Raw genomic sequence first — 19222 nt, forward strand, 5'->3', positions numbered from 1 at the left:
TTAACTAATGAAATATGGCAATGGCTTGATAATACGTGGGGTCCCCATCAAATTGATGCTATAGCTAATCAGTCCAACAGAAAATTAGCCAGATATATATCACAGTTTCATCAGGATGGTTGTGTAGGTGTAAATTTCTTCCAACATGTGTTTATAGAGACACAAAACATCTACGTATACCCTCCATTTATTCTAGTGCCGGCAACCAGTACCTAAAGGTCGCTTCCTGGCATCACATTGGCCAGTAATCAATCAATTGGTGAGGAAGGTAATACAGATAGGACGTCAGGGGGAGACATGTATCATTCAGGCCCCATCCAAAAAAGGTTATGTAGACTATACTACCCCTTGCAATGTGACCTCTTTGCAGTCAGGTTTCAATGGGATACATAGAAGTAATTATTGAAACGGAAACCTGTGAGCATCTTAACACACATATGTGTAACGCCAGGTGATATGTAGTGATTATAAAATGATTTTCTAATAAAAGATTTAATGATCTAAATTGATATCCCTCGTCTTGCATTGATTGGTGTTTATATAATGGATTTGTGTTTTCTTTGTTTTTCTACCACACGCCGAGAACTGCTGGATATGTGGCTCCTTAAACGATCGAGAATCCCAATCATGTAGTGTGTGTTCGACAAAAGTGATCCATCACAGTGGTCCAATTGAAAACAAACCTGTGGACGTTCTTAACACCGACAAGCAAATTGTTGACTTGCTAGGGGACAGGTCAGCATACGAAAAACAAAAAGATCGCCTTATACAAGAACTGGAAAATTTTCCTTCTCGGTTTGTCAGTACCAAAACCAGTAAACCTGGCAAGTCCGCACGATATAGTTCGCTTTTTGGTCTATAAAGGCAAAGACGCAGGTACACAATTATGACTGCATCTACCTAGGACAATCGTGTAATAAACCATGCGGTTGTCCTAAGCGGCTAAGGATAGGTACTGCTACTAAGGAATATGGTGTCAAAAATTTCATCCTACTTTCAGGCCAGACAAAAAGAAAACGAACGGCAAGCCTTAAGGAATCCAGTTGACAGTATCATGGTCCACAGGTACCTTAAAAAAGATATCTGAAGAACAAGCAAAAGCAAATGGTACAGTAAAACAAGCGACGCCACTCTTTTTACCAAAAATAATACGGGTATTTGACCATGTGTTGCAGAAAATTACATCATGCTCATCTCCAGTACTCACATACATATATGCTAGAAATTTGGCTATGTTAAAAATGTTGTTTTTCTATGGAGATAGAGCGGGGCATCTCGGCCAAATAAAAACACAAGAAGTCCTCCGTTTTCCAGATAACACAGGTCTTATCTTCAACCATACATTTGGAAAGACCCTACGAGGATGTGGCACTAATATGTTCGCTATAAAAAGATGTAAAGATGTGCGTTTATGCCCTATAAATACCTTAGAGCGATATATAGACTTATCCTTGAGTTTAGGTATAAATTTAGCAACAGAATATTTGTTTAGGCCGACAAAACCAAACGGCGAAATAGAGAATAAACCAATATCATCTCAAGTCGTATATCAACGTTTACAACTCTACCTTCAGTCCCTCGGCTTAGATGAGAGGGAGACCCCTCATAGCCTAAGAAGCGCATGTGCTATTAGTATGTCGCTAGCGGGCGCAAGCATGTTCAAAACCTTGTATACGGCCATACTACATGGAAAAAGCCGGTTCTCGTGTCATAATACTGAATCTCCTGCCATCGAAGCAACTGCATCTTAGTTGATTGCACTTTTCCGGGTTTTCACTCTGTGAGTAACCTTAGAACAGCTTTTGCGGGGTTTTAGTCTATTTGAGTGCTGCCTGTCGGCTAGGTTTCTGTTTTTGTAATCGTTTGTTTTCTTACTGTTCGGTGTAGCCATCATGGCTGCCCGAACAGTGACAGTGGATAGACAGTGTTCAAAAAACAATACATTGGCCATTGTAGACGATGGATACACTGCCTTGGACATCATCACCAGCATCAAAGATGTTTATGGAAATGTGTCACTGTTGGCTCTCGTTAAAATGAACTGTCTTTGGCAAATAACAATGCAGGACCAAGAAGACAGTGAAGCCATCTTGGACACAGGTGTAACCATCAACGGACGTGAAGCCACAGTCAAAGGTATTACTCGACAATTTATAACTGTGTCATTCTTTGGAGTTCCAGCGTATTTAGAGGATGAAATTATTCTAGATAAGCTGGAGAATTTTGGATGCAATATAAGAAGCCGTCTAATTCGCAAATACTACAAAGAGGCACCTAATTTCGAAAATGAAATTCGCTTTGTTAGAGTGGAATTGCCAGCAAATGTGAAGTCTTTACCATATGCTGTCAAATTTGAGGAAGGGGGTCCATATGTGAGATTACTGCATAGTGACCAAGTCAAAGTTTGCAACTTCTGTTTGAGTGATGCACATATTATTCATGAGTGCCCCGAATATGAATGTCGCCGCTGCCATGGAAAGGGACATACATGTATGCTATAGATGTAATAAGCCCGGACATAAATCTTACCAGTGCAACAATGAAGACTGTGATGCAGACGACAACCGAGAAAGTGATGGCGACGAAATATATGAAGATACAAACACTGAACAAGACGAACGGAACAGACAAACGAATAACAATACAAACGAGGAAACAAGCAATGAAAATGGAGATATGGAATATAACGACAATGACAATGAAGATGAAAATAGTTATATATCCTTTGAAGATGATGAAGATGTGTTAGAAAAGAAAGAAACAAGAACAACTACGAATATGACAACAACAAATCAACAACAAAATACAGAAACTCCAAAACAGAAAAGAAGTCGGGTGAAGACGACAATTTTACCATTGCACAAAACAACAGAAAGAAGAGATCAAAACCAAAGATTAACCCACAGAAAATCAAATCAAGAACGAGATTTAACAAAGGTAACAGTGCCAACAAACCCACAAGTAAATAACAATGTATGTCACAATACTCACTATACAAGCCCTGTATACATTGTATTTTCAGCCATCGTATTGTCTTCAAACAAAACTCCCAACTAATTAGTCTCATACCGTACTTTGTGAGAAGACTAGAAAAGAAAATTGAATTTGAATTTCGCCGGCTTTGCTTGGTTTGTTAGAAGTCTCCACCCAGCAGGGATTGGCCATCATGGCGGCCCTGCCATGTCGTGTCTCTTCAGTCACTTCGTCCATGTCACATCCGGTTACCCGAAGGCGAACTGAACACAAGTCCAATACCATCTGTGTTACCGATGAAGGATTCTCGGCATTAGATGTTATTCGTGGCGTAAGAAACAAGATTGAAAATGGACTCATTGTCGTGTGTATCAAGATATCTGGGGTGTTGCAGGTCACACTTGATTCTGTCAATGACACTGAACAGCTACTAAATGAAGGATTTGCAGTGAATGGCAATATCGCAGATATTCAAGGACTGGTAAGAAACTTTCTAACTGTGTCATTTTTGGGGCGTTCCTGCCTATACTGAGGATGAAGACATCATTCGTAAATTACAAAGTTTCGGATGTGCCATCAAAAGTCCTGTCCTTCAATGAAGAGCCAGAGGTAGAGACATGAACTCATTTTGTTAGAGTTGAACTGCCATCTAAAATAACATCCTTACCCTATGCTGTGAAGTTTGAGAATGATGGCCCATATGTCCGAGTCTTGCACTCTAACCAGCACAAAGTTTGTAACCATTGTTTGGAATAATCTCATCTGATTTACTCGTGTCCGAAGTACGAGTGTAAAATGTGTCACCAAAAAGGTCATGTAGAACGCAATTGCAAGAACTTCAAGTGCTACAAATGTCAACAAATAGGATACAAAGCAATTGAGTGCACAACTATTATCTTCGGCGATGGAGAGGTCGATGCTATTGTGGAGCAATATGTACGAGAAGAAGAAAAAGATAGTAATTCGGAATTGAATAAAGAAGTTGAAAATGAAATGGAAGCAGGGAATTTTAACGATGAAAATGAACACGAACTGGAACAACAAACTGATGAAAAACTTGAAAATATGGACACGAAAATGCAGAAATGGTAGTTGAATCAAACTACAGGAATTCTAATTCTTCGGTGATTGGAAATAAACGCCAAACAGAGGAGGACTCTCCAGAAGCGAAAAATACACCTACGAAAGTAGAAAGAAGAAAAAGACTGGCAAGTAAACCAAATCTGGTGTCAAGAAAGAAAGAAACTGAATTTCATTAGATAGTCAAATAGTTTTAGACAGGTGTACCGTTTCAGGTATAAAAAGCCAAACGCACAGGTCACCGGTACATTCATTTTTTGTGTAGCCAGCAAGGCAACAACCTACCTGTATCATTTCACTTTGTACTTCAGCTCCTGTCCTTTCCATTATGTGTGTAATAAAGTTTATTTGAGTTTACAACTGCATCAACTGGTATGATATTTGGAGTGTGAGGCGGCAACCGTGACACATCTGTTAACTAAATGGTTTGTCGAATAAATATGATATTGTATGTCTTCAGGAAACATTTTGGGATAATAGTATCGCTAATCACATTACAAATAAAATAGCAGCGAATTATTATGTATATTACAACAATTGTCAGAATCCTGCTAGAAGGAGGGGAGTGGCAATATAAATTAAAAATAGGCCAGATATTCTTGTTTGTAATTCCCATTATGATTTGAATGGTAGAATTATTACTTTAGAAATTGAAATCTCCTACGTCAAACTTAACCTCATAAATTTATATGCTCCGTCACACCCATATTTACGTATTCAATTTTGGCATAACATTTCAAACTTTATACCTTATAATCATGTCAACATTCTCATTGGTGATTTTAACACTAAATTAAATCCCCAATTAGATCAATCGTCCTGTCTTACCTCTTCAGCTGATTCATCTCGTAAACACCTGACCCGATTAATGCAACAATATTCTTTTGTTCATGTCTGGCGCAAGCAACATCAACATACCAAACACAACACCTGGCGTCGGCAAACAAAGGATGTTCTCCAGCAGAGTCGCATTGATTTCTGCCTTGTGCATGGAGACACTCTTCATTATTGTCAACGTTCCTTCATTGTACATTTTCCCTTTAGTGACCACGACATTATTCAATATGACTTAGATTTTAGTAACACTCCTCGGGGACCGGGCGCTTGGTCTTTCAACAAACAGTTACTTAAAGATGAAAGTTTTGTAAATCAAGTTTCAGAAATCATAACCAATTGCAGTCAAAAGAAAACATCACTTATCACAAGGACAAAATTGAATGGTGGGAATCTCTCAAAGGTCAAATCCGAACATTCTCGCAAAAATATTCCAAAAATCAAGCGAAACTTGGACGTCATCAATTAACCAAAGCCAACAAATATGCAGACTATGACCTTACAAATGCTAAAAGTCTTCAGGATGAACTAGATCAGCTCATAATATATGAAACTAAGGGGGCCTTGATCTATGCGAAAGTTCAGTGGTACGAGGATGGTGAGAAGTCAACACGTTACTTTTTTAACTTAGAAAAAAGTAAACAGGAAAAGAAAAAGAAAACATCTAAATAATGATGAAAGTAAAATACTAATTACCCCTAAGGATACCTTAAATGAAGCGCACAAGTTTTACACTACCCTCTATTGTGATGAACCATGTGACCTTGAAACTCAAAATAAAGTTATGAATTATCTGACCAATTTTGTAAATTATGATGGTCGCATAGCTTTAGAATCTAAACTTACTTGTCAAGAGATTAGTTCTGCTCTTTTCAGCTGTGAGAATAATGGAAGCAGTCACAAAACCCATGAATATGGCAAACGACGGAACTTCTCTGCTATTAACTATGCTATCAGACTTATCGTCAGTAGTAGAGTCGCCGTATGTAAGTAGAAAGTTACAACAATGTGGTGACATCGAACTGAACCCAGGACCCAACACCAGACAAGCAACTTTGACCGCCTCGGGTGAAATTAAAGCCAGCACACTATAGATCAGAGATGACAGATTTATGGTGCTATTGAAAGAAATTGAAAGTAATACAAACAATACGACCAAAGAGATGAAGAAAATGAATGAGAAGATCGGTGGAATTGAAACAAAACTGTTAAATCTTGAATTAGCCCTCGACGAAGTAAAGCACACAGCAGAAGAAAACAAGACAAATATGGATAAATTAGATAATATTGAAGAAGAGGTCGTAAGTATGCGTACAGAAATTGCCATCTTGAGTGCAGAGAAAGATGAACTGGAAGACAGGAGTAGGCGAAACAACATTTCGCGGTATCGAAGAAGAACCAAATGAGACATGGGAAATGACGGAAGGAAAGGTAAACCAACTACTGGGTGAAAGGATGAAGATAGAAAGGAATGTCGAATTTGAAAGGGTGCATAGACTTGCGACTGGCCCAAAGGGACATAGACCAATAGTTGCAATGTGTTGTAAATACAAGGACAAAGAAAACATTCTGTCAAAGAGGAGTGGACTAAGAGGAACGAACATATACATTGACGAAGACTATTCGAGACGTACTAGAGAGATCAGGAAGAAGTTGTTCGAAAAAAGAAAAGAACTGAAGGAGAAAGGTATTAGGTCATATGTGAATTATAAGAAACTGGTTGGTTATGAAAATGGCGGGAGAAATGTATACATGTATGATGAAGGCATTGAAGCTGCTGTTCAACAGAATACTAATAGATAGGGGTCAGGCCAAGGCCATAATACAAATACACATAACGTTAAAGAACTAAATCTCATGTCATGGAATGTCAGGGGATTAAGGGGGCATTTATGGGACCAAAGTTTTATACACTATTGTACAAGTTTTCACATATTTTGTTTACAAGAAACATGGCTTATCCATGACATAGATGTTAGTGCATATTTTCCCGAATTTGTTATATTCTCAACTGTAAGGGAAAGAAAACAAGGATCAAGGGGAAGACCAAGTGGGGGTGTAGTTGTAGCCTGATATGGAAGGGTATAATTGATGGTATTAAACGTATTGACACTAACATGACAGATGCGATATTTTTGTTGTTTAATGCAGAATATTTTGGCACTACTAAATATATTTTACTTGGAGCTGTTTATGTTCCACCGGAAGGTTCACATGTGTACGAAAACGAAAAAGATGGTATCAATATTTTAGAAAATGAGCTTTGAATACACATTTCGAGCATGTAGACAATATCATTTTAGGTGATCTCAATGCAGGGATTGCAGAGGAGAATGATTATATCACATATGATGACGTAAGCTATCTCTCAATACCAGCTCATATTTACGAGGGTGATCTGTTTTGTATGGCTCGCAAATCAAAAGATAAGACTTCAAACAATTTCGGTAAAAGTTTGCTTTCTTTGTGTTGTACACATTCAATGCATGTATTAAATGGTAGATATAACGGTGACAGGGAAGGCCACATTACATGTACAGCCAACAATGGTAAAAGTGTTGTAGATTTCATAGTCGTATCGTCTTGTTTATTTGACTCAATTGCGGATTTTAAAGTTGGAGATAGAAACGAATCGGATCACTTTCCCATTGAAAGTGTTTTAAGGTGTAAATTACATCGACACACAGATGGAGACATGAATATGAATGAGTTCACAAGGTATAGATGGAATTCTAAAGAAGAGCATACCTTTGTAAATAAATTTGGTACAGGTGATGTGGCCAACCTCTTAGAGGAGTGTAATGCAAATATTGGTGTCAATAATGATGAAGCGATCGATTGTACATGTATTGTTAAAGCTGTCAAAATGGCGGGATCTAGCATGAAATGTCCAAGTGGTACACAAAAGCGATCGCGCCAACAACAGACCCCATGGTTCAACCGTATTTGTCAGCAGCAAAAACATCAGGTGAAAAAAAAATTGTATGAATTTAGGAAAAATAGCACAGAAGAATCTCTGCACGTCTACAAACGTAGTCGAAACTTGTTCAGAAATACATGCAGGAAGTTTAAAAGAAACTATGCTGATACATTATCTACAAAACTGAGAAACCAATGGAAGCATGTTTCAGGTAGTGATGGTATGTGGGCCATGATCAAAGACAGTCAGAAAGGATCACGTGATAACCCGCAAACAGTGGGTCGACTATTTCACAAAATTAAGCAACCCTCAAAATACGTCATTTGGTGTAAATTTTGAGGAAGAGGATAGTGTAGGTTTGGATTCAGATGATACGTATTTAGATATTTTGAATTCAAGCATCACTGACGAGGAAATCATGAAAGTGGTATTAAGATTGAAAAACGGCAAATCACCTGGTCCAGACGGCATACCGTCAGAATTTTTCAAATGTACTGTATCTACCTTGTTGCCCATTATGAATAATATATTCAACAATATTTTGATACAGGTAATTTCCCGAAAGGATGGTCACGTGGTGTTATTATCCCACTGTACAAAAAAGGTTCCAAATCAGATCCCAATAATTATAGGGGAAAAACCTTATTAGACGTGTTTGGGAAAATATTCTGCAATGTTTTAAATGATAGGTTATATAGATGGGCTGAAAACACTAATGCTATTTGTAACGCCCAAGCTGGATTCCGTAAAGGGTATACAACAATGGACAATATCTTTTCTTTACATGCTATGATTCAGAACTACCTCAGAAGAAGGAGGGGGAAATTTTACTGCCTGTTTGTGGACTTTGCAAAAGCGTTTGATTCCGTTAATCACAAATGTCTGTTTTTTAAACTTCAGTCTATTGGCCTCTCTGGCAAAATGTATAACGTAGTCAAATCCATGTATAGTGATGTCAAATCATGTGTGCGTTTAGGTGGGGGAGTGTCATATTATTTTAATTGCAACATTGGTGTAAGACAAGGAAGTGTTTTAAGCCCTGTACTATTCTCCTTTTTCATTGATGAATTGTATCGCATGATTAAAACTGTTGGTGTTAGGGGTTTACAATTAACACAGGAAATGTATGATTTATTTATCTTACTTTATGCAGACGACATTATACTCTTCGTAGACTCTGTCATTGGTTTGCAAAGATTGATTCACGTACTTGCTGAATTTTGTAACAAGTGGAAACTCCAGATAAACACGGACAAAACAAAGGTTGTAGTATTCCGCAAAGGGAGTCATAATGCAAGGAGTAAAACTTGGAAAATGAATGGAAAGGTCATTGATGTTGTAACATCATACAAATATCTTGGTTTATTGTTGTCATGTAGGAACACATGGACAAAAGCTGTAGGTAATTTAGCCGCTCAAGCACGGAAAGCAATATGTATTCAATTTTTAAGTTCGAGCGAAAAATTGGTACCGTCAAACGTGATGTTTATTTTAAACTGTTTGATTCTCTTATTGCACCAATATTATTGTACGGAACTGAGATTTGGGGATATAAGCAATATGATCCTCTACAGTCAGCATATAAACATGGTCATGGTGTAGAAACTGCCTTGATTAAAGCTAAAGATGACATAGAACACGCGCTCGATCAAGAATGTTTACTATCAACTCCGGCGAATAAATGGAATACGATGTCACCTGGATAGGGAAACGAGTGCCAAAATCCTCCATGCTCTAGTCACATCGCGTTTAGATTTTAACAACGGTTTATTACTTAGGTTGCTAGATAAAACTCTCTCACGTATACAGGTTGCACAGAACAGTGCTGCCAGACTGCTCACTAACACTAAGAAACCAGAACATATCCCCCCTTGTCTATACAATCTTCACTGGCTCCCAGTGCAGCAGAGAATAAAATTTAAAATTCTCTGTCTAATTCATAAGGCAGTATTCTCAAATGATTCACCAGCCTATTTGAAGTCTCTAGTCACCATCAATATTCCTTCTAGAAATCTACGATCAGCTAGTGATACTACCAGACTGTCTGTTGACAGAGTTAGAAATTCCTATGGATATACATGTAGACTCCTTTCAACCACTGGTGCCACTTTGTGGAATAATCTGCCCTTGACCATGAAAAACCATAGTCATGGTAGATTTAAAAAAGATCTAAAAACAATACTGTTCAATGAATATTACAATTAATGTTTATGCATGTTGATTTGTGATCAGATTTTGTCTCCATAGAGTCTTTATTTTATTTTAAAGAACACCAGTAAGTCCTTTATTTTAATATACATTGTCAGTTTTTAGAATCCTTTTATTACTTTTTTTTAAACTGTTGTCAGGCGCATAGAAACGTATTGTGAATTTGCGCGGATAAATGAATAAATTATTATTATATTATTATTATTATTATTATTATTATTATAACAGAAAGGGTACACTTACAATTTTGTAAACATTTTTTAGGCGTTACCCAAAGTACGCCAAATGAAGCTGTACTTGGAGAGTGTGGAAGATATCCCTTGTTTATTAACTCAATTACAAAATGCATTAAGTATTGGTTACACCTTACTGGGCTCTCAGATGACAGACTAGCCGCGCATGCATACAAGCTCATGTTTAAAAATGACGAAAATGGTCACTCATCATGGGCCACAGAGATCAAACATGTCCTTTGCTCATATGGCTTTGGCATAGTTTGGCTTCATCAAGGTGTAGGGGACATGGCATCGTTCATTTCGGAATTCAAACACCGTGTAACTGATGTTTACACAGAGGAATGGTATAGTGAAATATGCACAAAAGACAGACTCAAAACATATCGTAATTTCAAAAGTGTGCTGGAGCCAGAGAAATACTTGATGGAGATTACAGATTTAAAGTATAGACATGCGTTAGCCAGATTGAGATGTTCATGTCTCGGTTTAAGAGTTCAAGAGGGTATTTATACTGGTGTTGACATTGATAACAGAATCTGTGAAATTTGTACACAGGGTATAGAGGATGAATACCATGTCATATTTGTATGTCCACTGTATCAGAACTTGAGATATCTTTTACCTCAGTATTACTATATTTTTCCTACAGAAGATAAATTTTGTACATTAACGAGGTCAGAGTCACAAACAGTTTTACGAAATCTCGGTAAATTTGTGTTTAAAGCCATTAACTTGAGAAAAGAATATTTTCTGTAAAATTGTTTCAATGAGTGTTTAGAACGTTTACTTTCTTCTTTTTTTGTTTATCCTGTTCATATTTCTATATTGTTAAAATTGCATTATGTATTTGTCATATTGGCCGGTGGCCTTAAGACAATAAATACTATTATAATAATGGAAGCCCTGGCCTTGATAGCCTCCCTTATGAACTTTATACACATTTCTGGGACGATATAAAAAGAGACATTCTTGATATTTTGAACTGTATTTTCACAGCTGAAAACTTGCCATACTCTTTTAAAACTGGTCTTATTACTTTAATTCCTTAATTCCGGGGAGTTATTCATCTTACATAAAGAATTGGCGCCCTATCACCCTTTCGAATTGTGACTATACAATTTTAGCAAAGACTCTACCTTTAAGATTAAGCAAAATTATGCCAACTATTGTCAGTTCAGACCAAACGTGTTGTGTCCCCAGCAGGCAAGATATACTGGATAATGTAATCTGTATATATCAATCGTTTATTCAGTACAGTTGGCCACCGGCCAAAAATTACAAGCCTTAAATATACAAAAATGAACAGATCACTAGAAAATATCAAATTTGTCAGGCCCTTTAAATCTCAGAGTTTCTAGTAGCATCTTTTTTAAGTTTAGTAGCATAAAATATATATCTACTAAGTTTTCTGAGAGTGTCAACCCTTCGAGACGACAGAAGTAATACAAATTTGTGTTGCAGTGGGGGATTATAAAAGTAATTGGCAATATATTTTGACCTTATACAAGTATAAAAAGGACATACAAGTAAAAAGTGGAATTCATCCTCTAGTTGATTTAAATTACACATTTCAAAAGTCTCTCTACTCTTGGAGTATCATTCCAACGACCAGTTTCGATTTTCAAATTATGTGTTTAGGTTCTAAATCTACAAAGCATCAGTTTGAATATTGGTTTATCAAGAGAGGTGAAATAAGGTTCCAGAGACACTTCCTTTTTAAATGAAGCATAACAATGAAGTTTTTTCGACGTATTCATACTTTCAGACCATAATTGTGTATCAATATCAATACATCTCTGTTTAAATATTTTTAGGAATCTCAATTCATCACCAACACCTTGTTGATCCCATACCTCCCCAAAGTCATAGCTTTGGAGTAAATGTCTAACAGCTCTAGCCCACAAATTATATTTAACTATGTCAATTTTACTTAATGAAACTTGTAACATCTGCGTACAAGTCTTTCATCATCCTTTTTCAAAATCCTCAACCAATATTTAACAATTCTACAGTATGTATAAACCTTTAAGGTAACTCTTCCCAATTCTCCTCTTATGGCGATGATAGGGGTGTTGTTATACAATTGCAGGATGTAACGTAACATCTTGTTGTGAGTCTTTTCAATATCTTCAGCAGGATGGAGACCCCAAACTTCAGAGCCATAAAGGAGAAAAGGCAGAATGTTACAATCAAACTTTTTCAAGGCTACATTAGCTGGTATAGTACCATATCTATGCAGACGACGTATCAAACTGTATAAAGCGCTATTTGTTTGTTCACTTGAAGCTTTTTGGGCTTGGAACCATTTGCCAGTCCACGAAAACATTATACCAAGATAGCTTTGGAAAGAGACTACCTTTACTCGTTGACCATTGCACAACCACTTTTCATAATGTCTTAGTCATCCGCCCCTTCTAATACAATAATTTTGGTTTTATCGACATTAACCGTTAGTTTCCATTTACAACAATATTCATGCAAATTGTTTAATGAACGTTGTAAACCTATCTTAGAAGTACTAACAAATGTGAGATCATCGGCAAAAAGGAGGTAAGTAAGCTTAATTAGGCCACTTTTCGCACCAGAGAATTGATGTGTATTGCTTAGGAACTCCCCTAAGTCGTTTACAAAGATACTGAATAAAAGTGGAGATAGTACAGAGCCTTGTTGGACACCGAAGCTACATGTAAAGAAGTCAGTTATACCTCAGGTTGACCGAACACATGCCCTAATATTCTGATACAAAGAACGAATTACACGATATAATTTACCCTTGACTCCTGTGTAGTGCTCAATCTGGGGTTGAATTCTTTTTATTTTTCGCCTTCGCTACGTAGCGGGTGGTAGCGAAGGTAGCAAAGTAAAATGATTGTCAAATTACCAAAACATAGCCTGGGATATTAATGCTCCATAGATGTCGTAGGAACTACTTTTGCACACATGAATTAAATGGGGTATCCTTTAAATATCATCTGTTTTGTGTACTTGAATAATTGTTATTCATATGGCACCTTGAGCAGTTAATAAGTGACGTTATTATTAATGAAGTTACCTGTTAAAGCAATATTTTCTCTCAAAATCTAGGTAAATAGCATGGTGGGTGTAGCGTAAGGTAAAGGGAGCGGAATATTTTTTCCAGCAAAAGTACTGAAATGTGGTAGCGCAGGGTAGCGGAATATTGTTTTCCAGCAAAAGCACTGAGATGTGGTAACGAAAGGTAGCGGTAGGTAACGGAGGCTAGCGAATTTTTTTCCAGCAAAAATAATGGAATGTGGTAGCGGAAGGTAGCGAAATATTTTTTCCAGCAAAAGCACTGAGATGTTGAAGCAAAGATAGCGGTAGGTAACGGAGGGTAGCGACATTTTTTTCCAGCAAAAGTATTGAAATGTTGTAGCGAAGGTAGCGGTAGGTAACGGAGGGTATCGAAATTTTTTTTCCAGCAAAAGCACTGAGATGTTGAAGCAAAGATAGCGGTAGGTAACGGAGGGTAGCGACATTTTTTTCCAGCAAAAGTATTGAAATGTTGTAGCGAAGGTAGCGGTAGGTAACGGAGGGTATCGAAATTTTTTTTCCAGCAAAAGTAATGAAATGTGGTAGCGAAGGTAGCGGAGGGTAGCTGAATATTATTTTCCAGCAAAAGCACTGAGATGTGGTAGCGGTAGGTAACGGAGGGTAGCGAATTTTTTTTTGACTCCACAGTTAATTAATTTATAAAACAAGCTATAATGATCAATGCGATCAAACGCTTTCTCAAAGTCTATGAATGCAATATACAACCTCCCCTTGCTTAATTTGAGCTAGGTAATTAGAAATAGCTGTACTTCAGATGAAAATGTTGTCTGACGTGCAGTACTTCTTACGAAACCCAGCCTGTTCATCAACAATTGGGCTATTACTATCAAGCCAGGTATGCAGTCGGTTATCTCAAATATTACCGAAAATTTTGCCAACTATTGGCAAAAGAGTAATTCCTCTATAGTTACCAACACAATCTCAGTCTTCTTGTGGATAGGAGCGATAACACCCTTTGCCCAATCAGCTGGAAAGATCCCAACGTTAAAATTTCATTGAAGAGCTTACACATCATTTCTTTAACAATAAGTGGACAATTTTTATAGACATAGGGTGTAATTCCATCAATACCTGGGGCCTTACCCAATTTAAGCTTACTAATACAGAGATCAACTTCCTCAATGACAATCAGGGCACCCAGAATATCGTGGTCATCAGTGAAATTACCTCCCTCAACGTCTATCCTGTCAACAAAACACTTGATTTCTTCATAGAACTCGGCATTACCATCACTACTCAGACCTGGGGTATTCAATAAATTTGAAAAATAATCAAACCAGTTATCATTAGATATATTACTAGAAATAGGAGACGACTTCGCCTTTACCATAGACCAAAAAGAGTTTGAATTGGTTGCTCGGGGGCAGTAACTAACTTTTCCAAATTACAAGAGTAATATTCTGCTTTCTTTTGCTTAATCAATTCTCTATACTCACGTTTACATTTCTTTAGTTCATCTAAATTAATGTTTGATCTGTTATTTCTTTTGGTATTTAACATACAATTCACTGTACGTTTAAACCTTTTACAATCACTATCATACCAAGAGTTACGTGATTGCCCTAAATCCCCTTCACACCGGCGATTACATTCAATTGTTCCCTTCATCTCACAAACGGCACTCTTTAACATATTTAGCAGGCAGTCAGCTGCTTGGTTAATATTAAAATTACTGATAAATGTGTCAAAACTACGCATCTGTTGTCTAGCATCAACAGAGTTCCAATTTAAAAATGTACGTTGCAAATTACTATTCCCCTTACATACTTAATATATGAAGTTACACACCCGGCATCTTGAGTTCTAACTCTATCGGAATTGTCTACATTAACAGACTGGTCGCCATCAAGGCCTTTAAAAGTGATATCGAAAACTAGAGGTTGATGATCGGATTCTACCCTCTTGTCAATATAAAATTGTCGAATATTGAGAAAGTTCCACGACTCTCTGTCAGAAGATAGTCAATAACGCTTGTTCCAATTTCATTCACAAAGGTGAAATCCCCACTACCCAGTTCTTTAAATAATCTACCATTGACAATCCGTAAGTTGGTACTTTTACAGAATTGAAGAAGCTCCCTACAGGCAGGATTACAAATCTTATCACTCGAGATTCTTGTTGGAAAATTACTCTTATCATTTATAAGGAAATCATCTGGAAATACAAATCTAGCTATATCGTCATCTGAATTATTAGGCTCATTTGCATAGCGGGCATTGAAATCACCACACATATAAAGTTGTGCATTTGGAAATTCGTCATTAAATTTTGCCAACTCATGTTCAAGAACGTCTAGTGTATGTTCCGTATACGAATTAGAAGAATTTGCGTTAAAGAGGGTAATATATACAATTGCAAATATGGCAACAGGTGCATAGTCCGTGGCCTTACTGTAAAAGAATAACCAAACAATATTATCCGAAGAGCTTAGGATATGTTTGACCTTGAATAATAGCAATTCTCTATAAAATATGGTGATTCCCCCAGGATGTCTTCCACATTTCGATGTTTTCACTCTCGACCTATGAACAGATTTAAATCCCTCGATCTCACAGGTTGACTCATTAGAGACCCAAGTTTCAATCAGACAGATTAAAACGAACTCTTTAAAGTATAAAATTAAGTCTCGGTCACACAGTTTTGCGAGTGGACCATACCTATCTGTTAAATACTCTTAAAGCGTTACGATTTGGTAAAAACTTTGTCAAGTGGATTTCAATTTTCTACAATCAGGTGCAAAGTTGCATTAAAATAAATGCTTTCCTGTCAGACCATCTGCCAGTGAAACGTAGTGTAAGACAAGGATGTCCGCTGTCGGCAATGTTATATGTATTGTCGGCAGAGCCTTTAAATGCTGCCTTGAAAAATAATCCCAGGATGGTATATCAATCCCTGAGAGTTCACTCTTGTCACTTGTTTATCAGCATGCTGATGATACGACTCTCACTGTGAGCGACGACGTGTCAATTCACGAGGCATATACAAAGTGTTCTGCAAGTATGGAAAAGCCTCTCGGACAAAGGTCAACCTCGACAAGAGTGAACTGTTATGGATTGGTGACAATAGAGGACGTTCTGACTGTCCCTTAAAACTTCGGTCTGATGGAATAGGTATTCTTGGTGTTATGCTTGGTCATCGGCAATCCGTACTTGACCAATTTAATTGGTTAGAAAGGATTCCCAAAGTCTGTCATATTCTGTCATATTCGTGGTCACGACGTAATTTGTCATATAAAGGAAAAGTTTTAATTGTTAATTCATTAATTACCTCTACTTTGTGGTATCGTGCATCAGTAATACCCGTGCCTTCTGACTGTATACAAATGTTAAATAGTAATATCATAAACTTTTTGGAGCAATAGACATCGTTATGTTAATTACAATGTTGTTACCGCTGACACTAAAATTGGCGGCCTTAAGCTGACCAATATCAATGACAAAGTCCAGGCATTACGCCTGAAATGGTTGACCAAATATTTTGATGAAAATTACAATCATAATTTTAAAATTATTTTAAATTACAATATCGATAAGTACTTGAATATTCCTATTGGTGGTGATATCTACAGAATGATTATTCATCCTGGTGCCATTACGTAACTGCTCTCCTTTTTATAAGGAACTTTTTCATGCATGGTCACAAGTTCTTATGCCAGGCCAGTCAGAGCAGAACCAGTTTCATATGATGAAATTATCAGAGAACCTATATTTAAGAATCAGTTCATTATTGGCCAGGATGAACGTCCTCTTCCACTATATCACCCGTTAATTGAGGCTGATATTGTTCAGATTAAAGATATTCTCTATGAAGTTATACCTGTTTTTTTTTCTTCCAAAATCTCTAATTGAATTGTGTTCTGAGCTTTCTGAAAATCGTACAAATAATGACATCATTTTAAATGCTATTCCCAAGAAGTGGCTAGAAATCTTAAAGAAAGAATTCAAAGAATGTAACGAAGTAGATCCAAATGTCTTTATATTTATAACTAATAGTAAAGATCAAAGAGTGTCTCTCAAGTTACTGAAAGTAAAGAATCTTACAGCTATTGCTTGTAATTTAAGAAACTCTGTTCCCACTGGTATAAGTCATTGGTCTTCCTTTTTTCCTGATGTTAACTTTATTCGTGTTTGGCCTAATATTTATTATAAAATGAAAGAGAATTATTTAGGTGATTTAGACTATTTAATTTGTCATAATGCTGTTTTCACTAATGTTCATCTTCATAAAATAGACAGAACAGTCAGTCCTATTTGTGAGTTCTGTACATTTTTTCCTGAAGATGTGTATCACCTTTTCGTTTGTTGTCAGTCTATTCAAAACTTGTGGGATTTTGTCTTTGAGTTAATCTTTAGAATATTGAATATAAAAGGTATTAATGTAAGAGAAAAAGTACTGTTAATATTATTTAGTTATCTTGTTGCAACTGATAAATACCAACAAACGCTAATTAACTTATTATTGTCTTTTGCCCGTTTTGTTATAAACAATAGAAGATTGGTTTATAAGATGATTACATGTAAATTTAATATGATTTCAATTAAAGGATTATTTTTGAATATAATAGAAGCAAAATAACAGATGATTTTTTTTGAAACTGTGTTTGCCCAAAATAATGTAATAATAACAATACATGATATGGAATTCACGTTTAATATGTAAATATTACACAAGTACATGCCTGTTGTGTTCAATTTCAATCAGTATCTTCATGTTTATGCATCTTGATCCTGAAGCCTGAGCACTATGTAGTATGCCATGTTACACTGTAGTGACTAGTTTAGTTCACAATCTGTATTATCTATAACGTAATTAAGAGGGATATTGAAATGTATACTTTTTTAACAGGGCAAGCCAGTGGGTCAGTCCTTTTAATAAAAGGGAAAAAAGCGCTAGAGGGTGTAAACGGAGTAACAGGTTCTGTACATCAGCTCCGGAGAAAAGTACGAAGTCCTTGGGATTTCAACACAAAATCCAACTGCAAACCGGTATAGATAAAACATAATGATGGTAAGAGACTTTTAATGCCATTTTTGTCACTATGGGAATCGGCGTGGAAGAATATAGAGCCAAAATTGGAAGCTTCCTTCCGTCACGCCCTGCATTGCCAAATTCATCGACACGGAAAGCCACAGGAGTAACGCATTCCCCGGGTCTGGGAGTTTGCATACTTCGAATTCTGATACTCTGCTTGCAACTTCGCTCCGTAGATGTTGAGCAGAATCCTGGACCTAGATCATCTCAAAGACAAGCTGAAAAGCAAATCAAATTGACCAGAGATTTTTTGGCAAGAAAATCCTCTATAACACAAAAGATCGTTCACTCCTAACGTCCCAAAATCGGACGAGGAGTCGGACTATGAGTATGAACTCGCACCCAGTGAAGTTACAATGGGAGCCTTGCTGAATGAAATGAAAAGAACGAGAACAGACAAATTGATAAACTCTCAAAGGATCTCAATGTAAAAGTAAAACAACTTTCTGAAGACGTGGTGGGTTTACGTCAAGAGTGTGAAAACGCAAATGAAACTATAGCAGAGATGTCTGAAGAAAACAAACTCATGAAAAATAAACTGATCAACATGGAACGGGAAATGGACAAACAGCAAGGTCAAATGAGAAGAGACAATTTAATATTCCTTGGATTAGAAGAAGATGATGACGAGACATGGGATGATACTGAAAATAAACTCAAATCCTTTAATTCAGACAATCTTGACCTGAATGGTGACGAAATTGAATTTGAGAGAACACACAGATTGAATAGTGCAAAGTCAAACCCCAAACCCATTATTGCCAAATTTTCAAAGTATAAGCACGTCCTCAAAGCTAGTGCGAAACTGACAAATACAGAATACAAGATATCTGAGGATTTTTCGCCGATGGTCCGAGAGAAACGCTGA

General features: G+C 36.8%; 1 protein-coding gene across 1 annotated transcript; it reads left to right on the top strand.

Annotated features, from left to right (window-relative positions):
- The first annotated feature begins 18859 nt into the window (after window positions 1-18859).
- LOC144443652 (uncharacterized) lies at window positions 18860-19222 on the top strand. Its single transcript, XM_078133194.1, has one exon. It carries the CDS (start codon window positions 18860-18862, stop codon window positions 19220-19222), a length of 363 nt encoding a protein of 120 aa, XP_077989320.1.

This window comes from Glandiceps talaboti, chromosome 12, assembly GCF_964340395.1.
Source record: "Glandiceps talaboti chromosome 12, keGlaTala1.1, whole genome shotgun sequence".
Taxonomy (NCBI): Eukaryota; Metazoa; Hemichordata; class Enteropneusta; family Spengelidae; genus Glandiceps; species Glandiceps talaboti.

Excerpts from the sequence above, each read along its gene's own strand:
- LOC144443652 (XM_078133194.1), top strand. The coding sequence starts at position 18,860 with ATGTCTGAAGAAAACAAACTCATGAAAAATAAACTGATCAACATGGAA.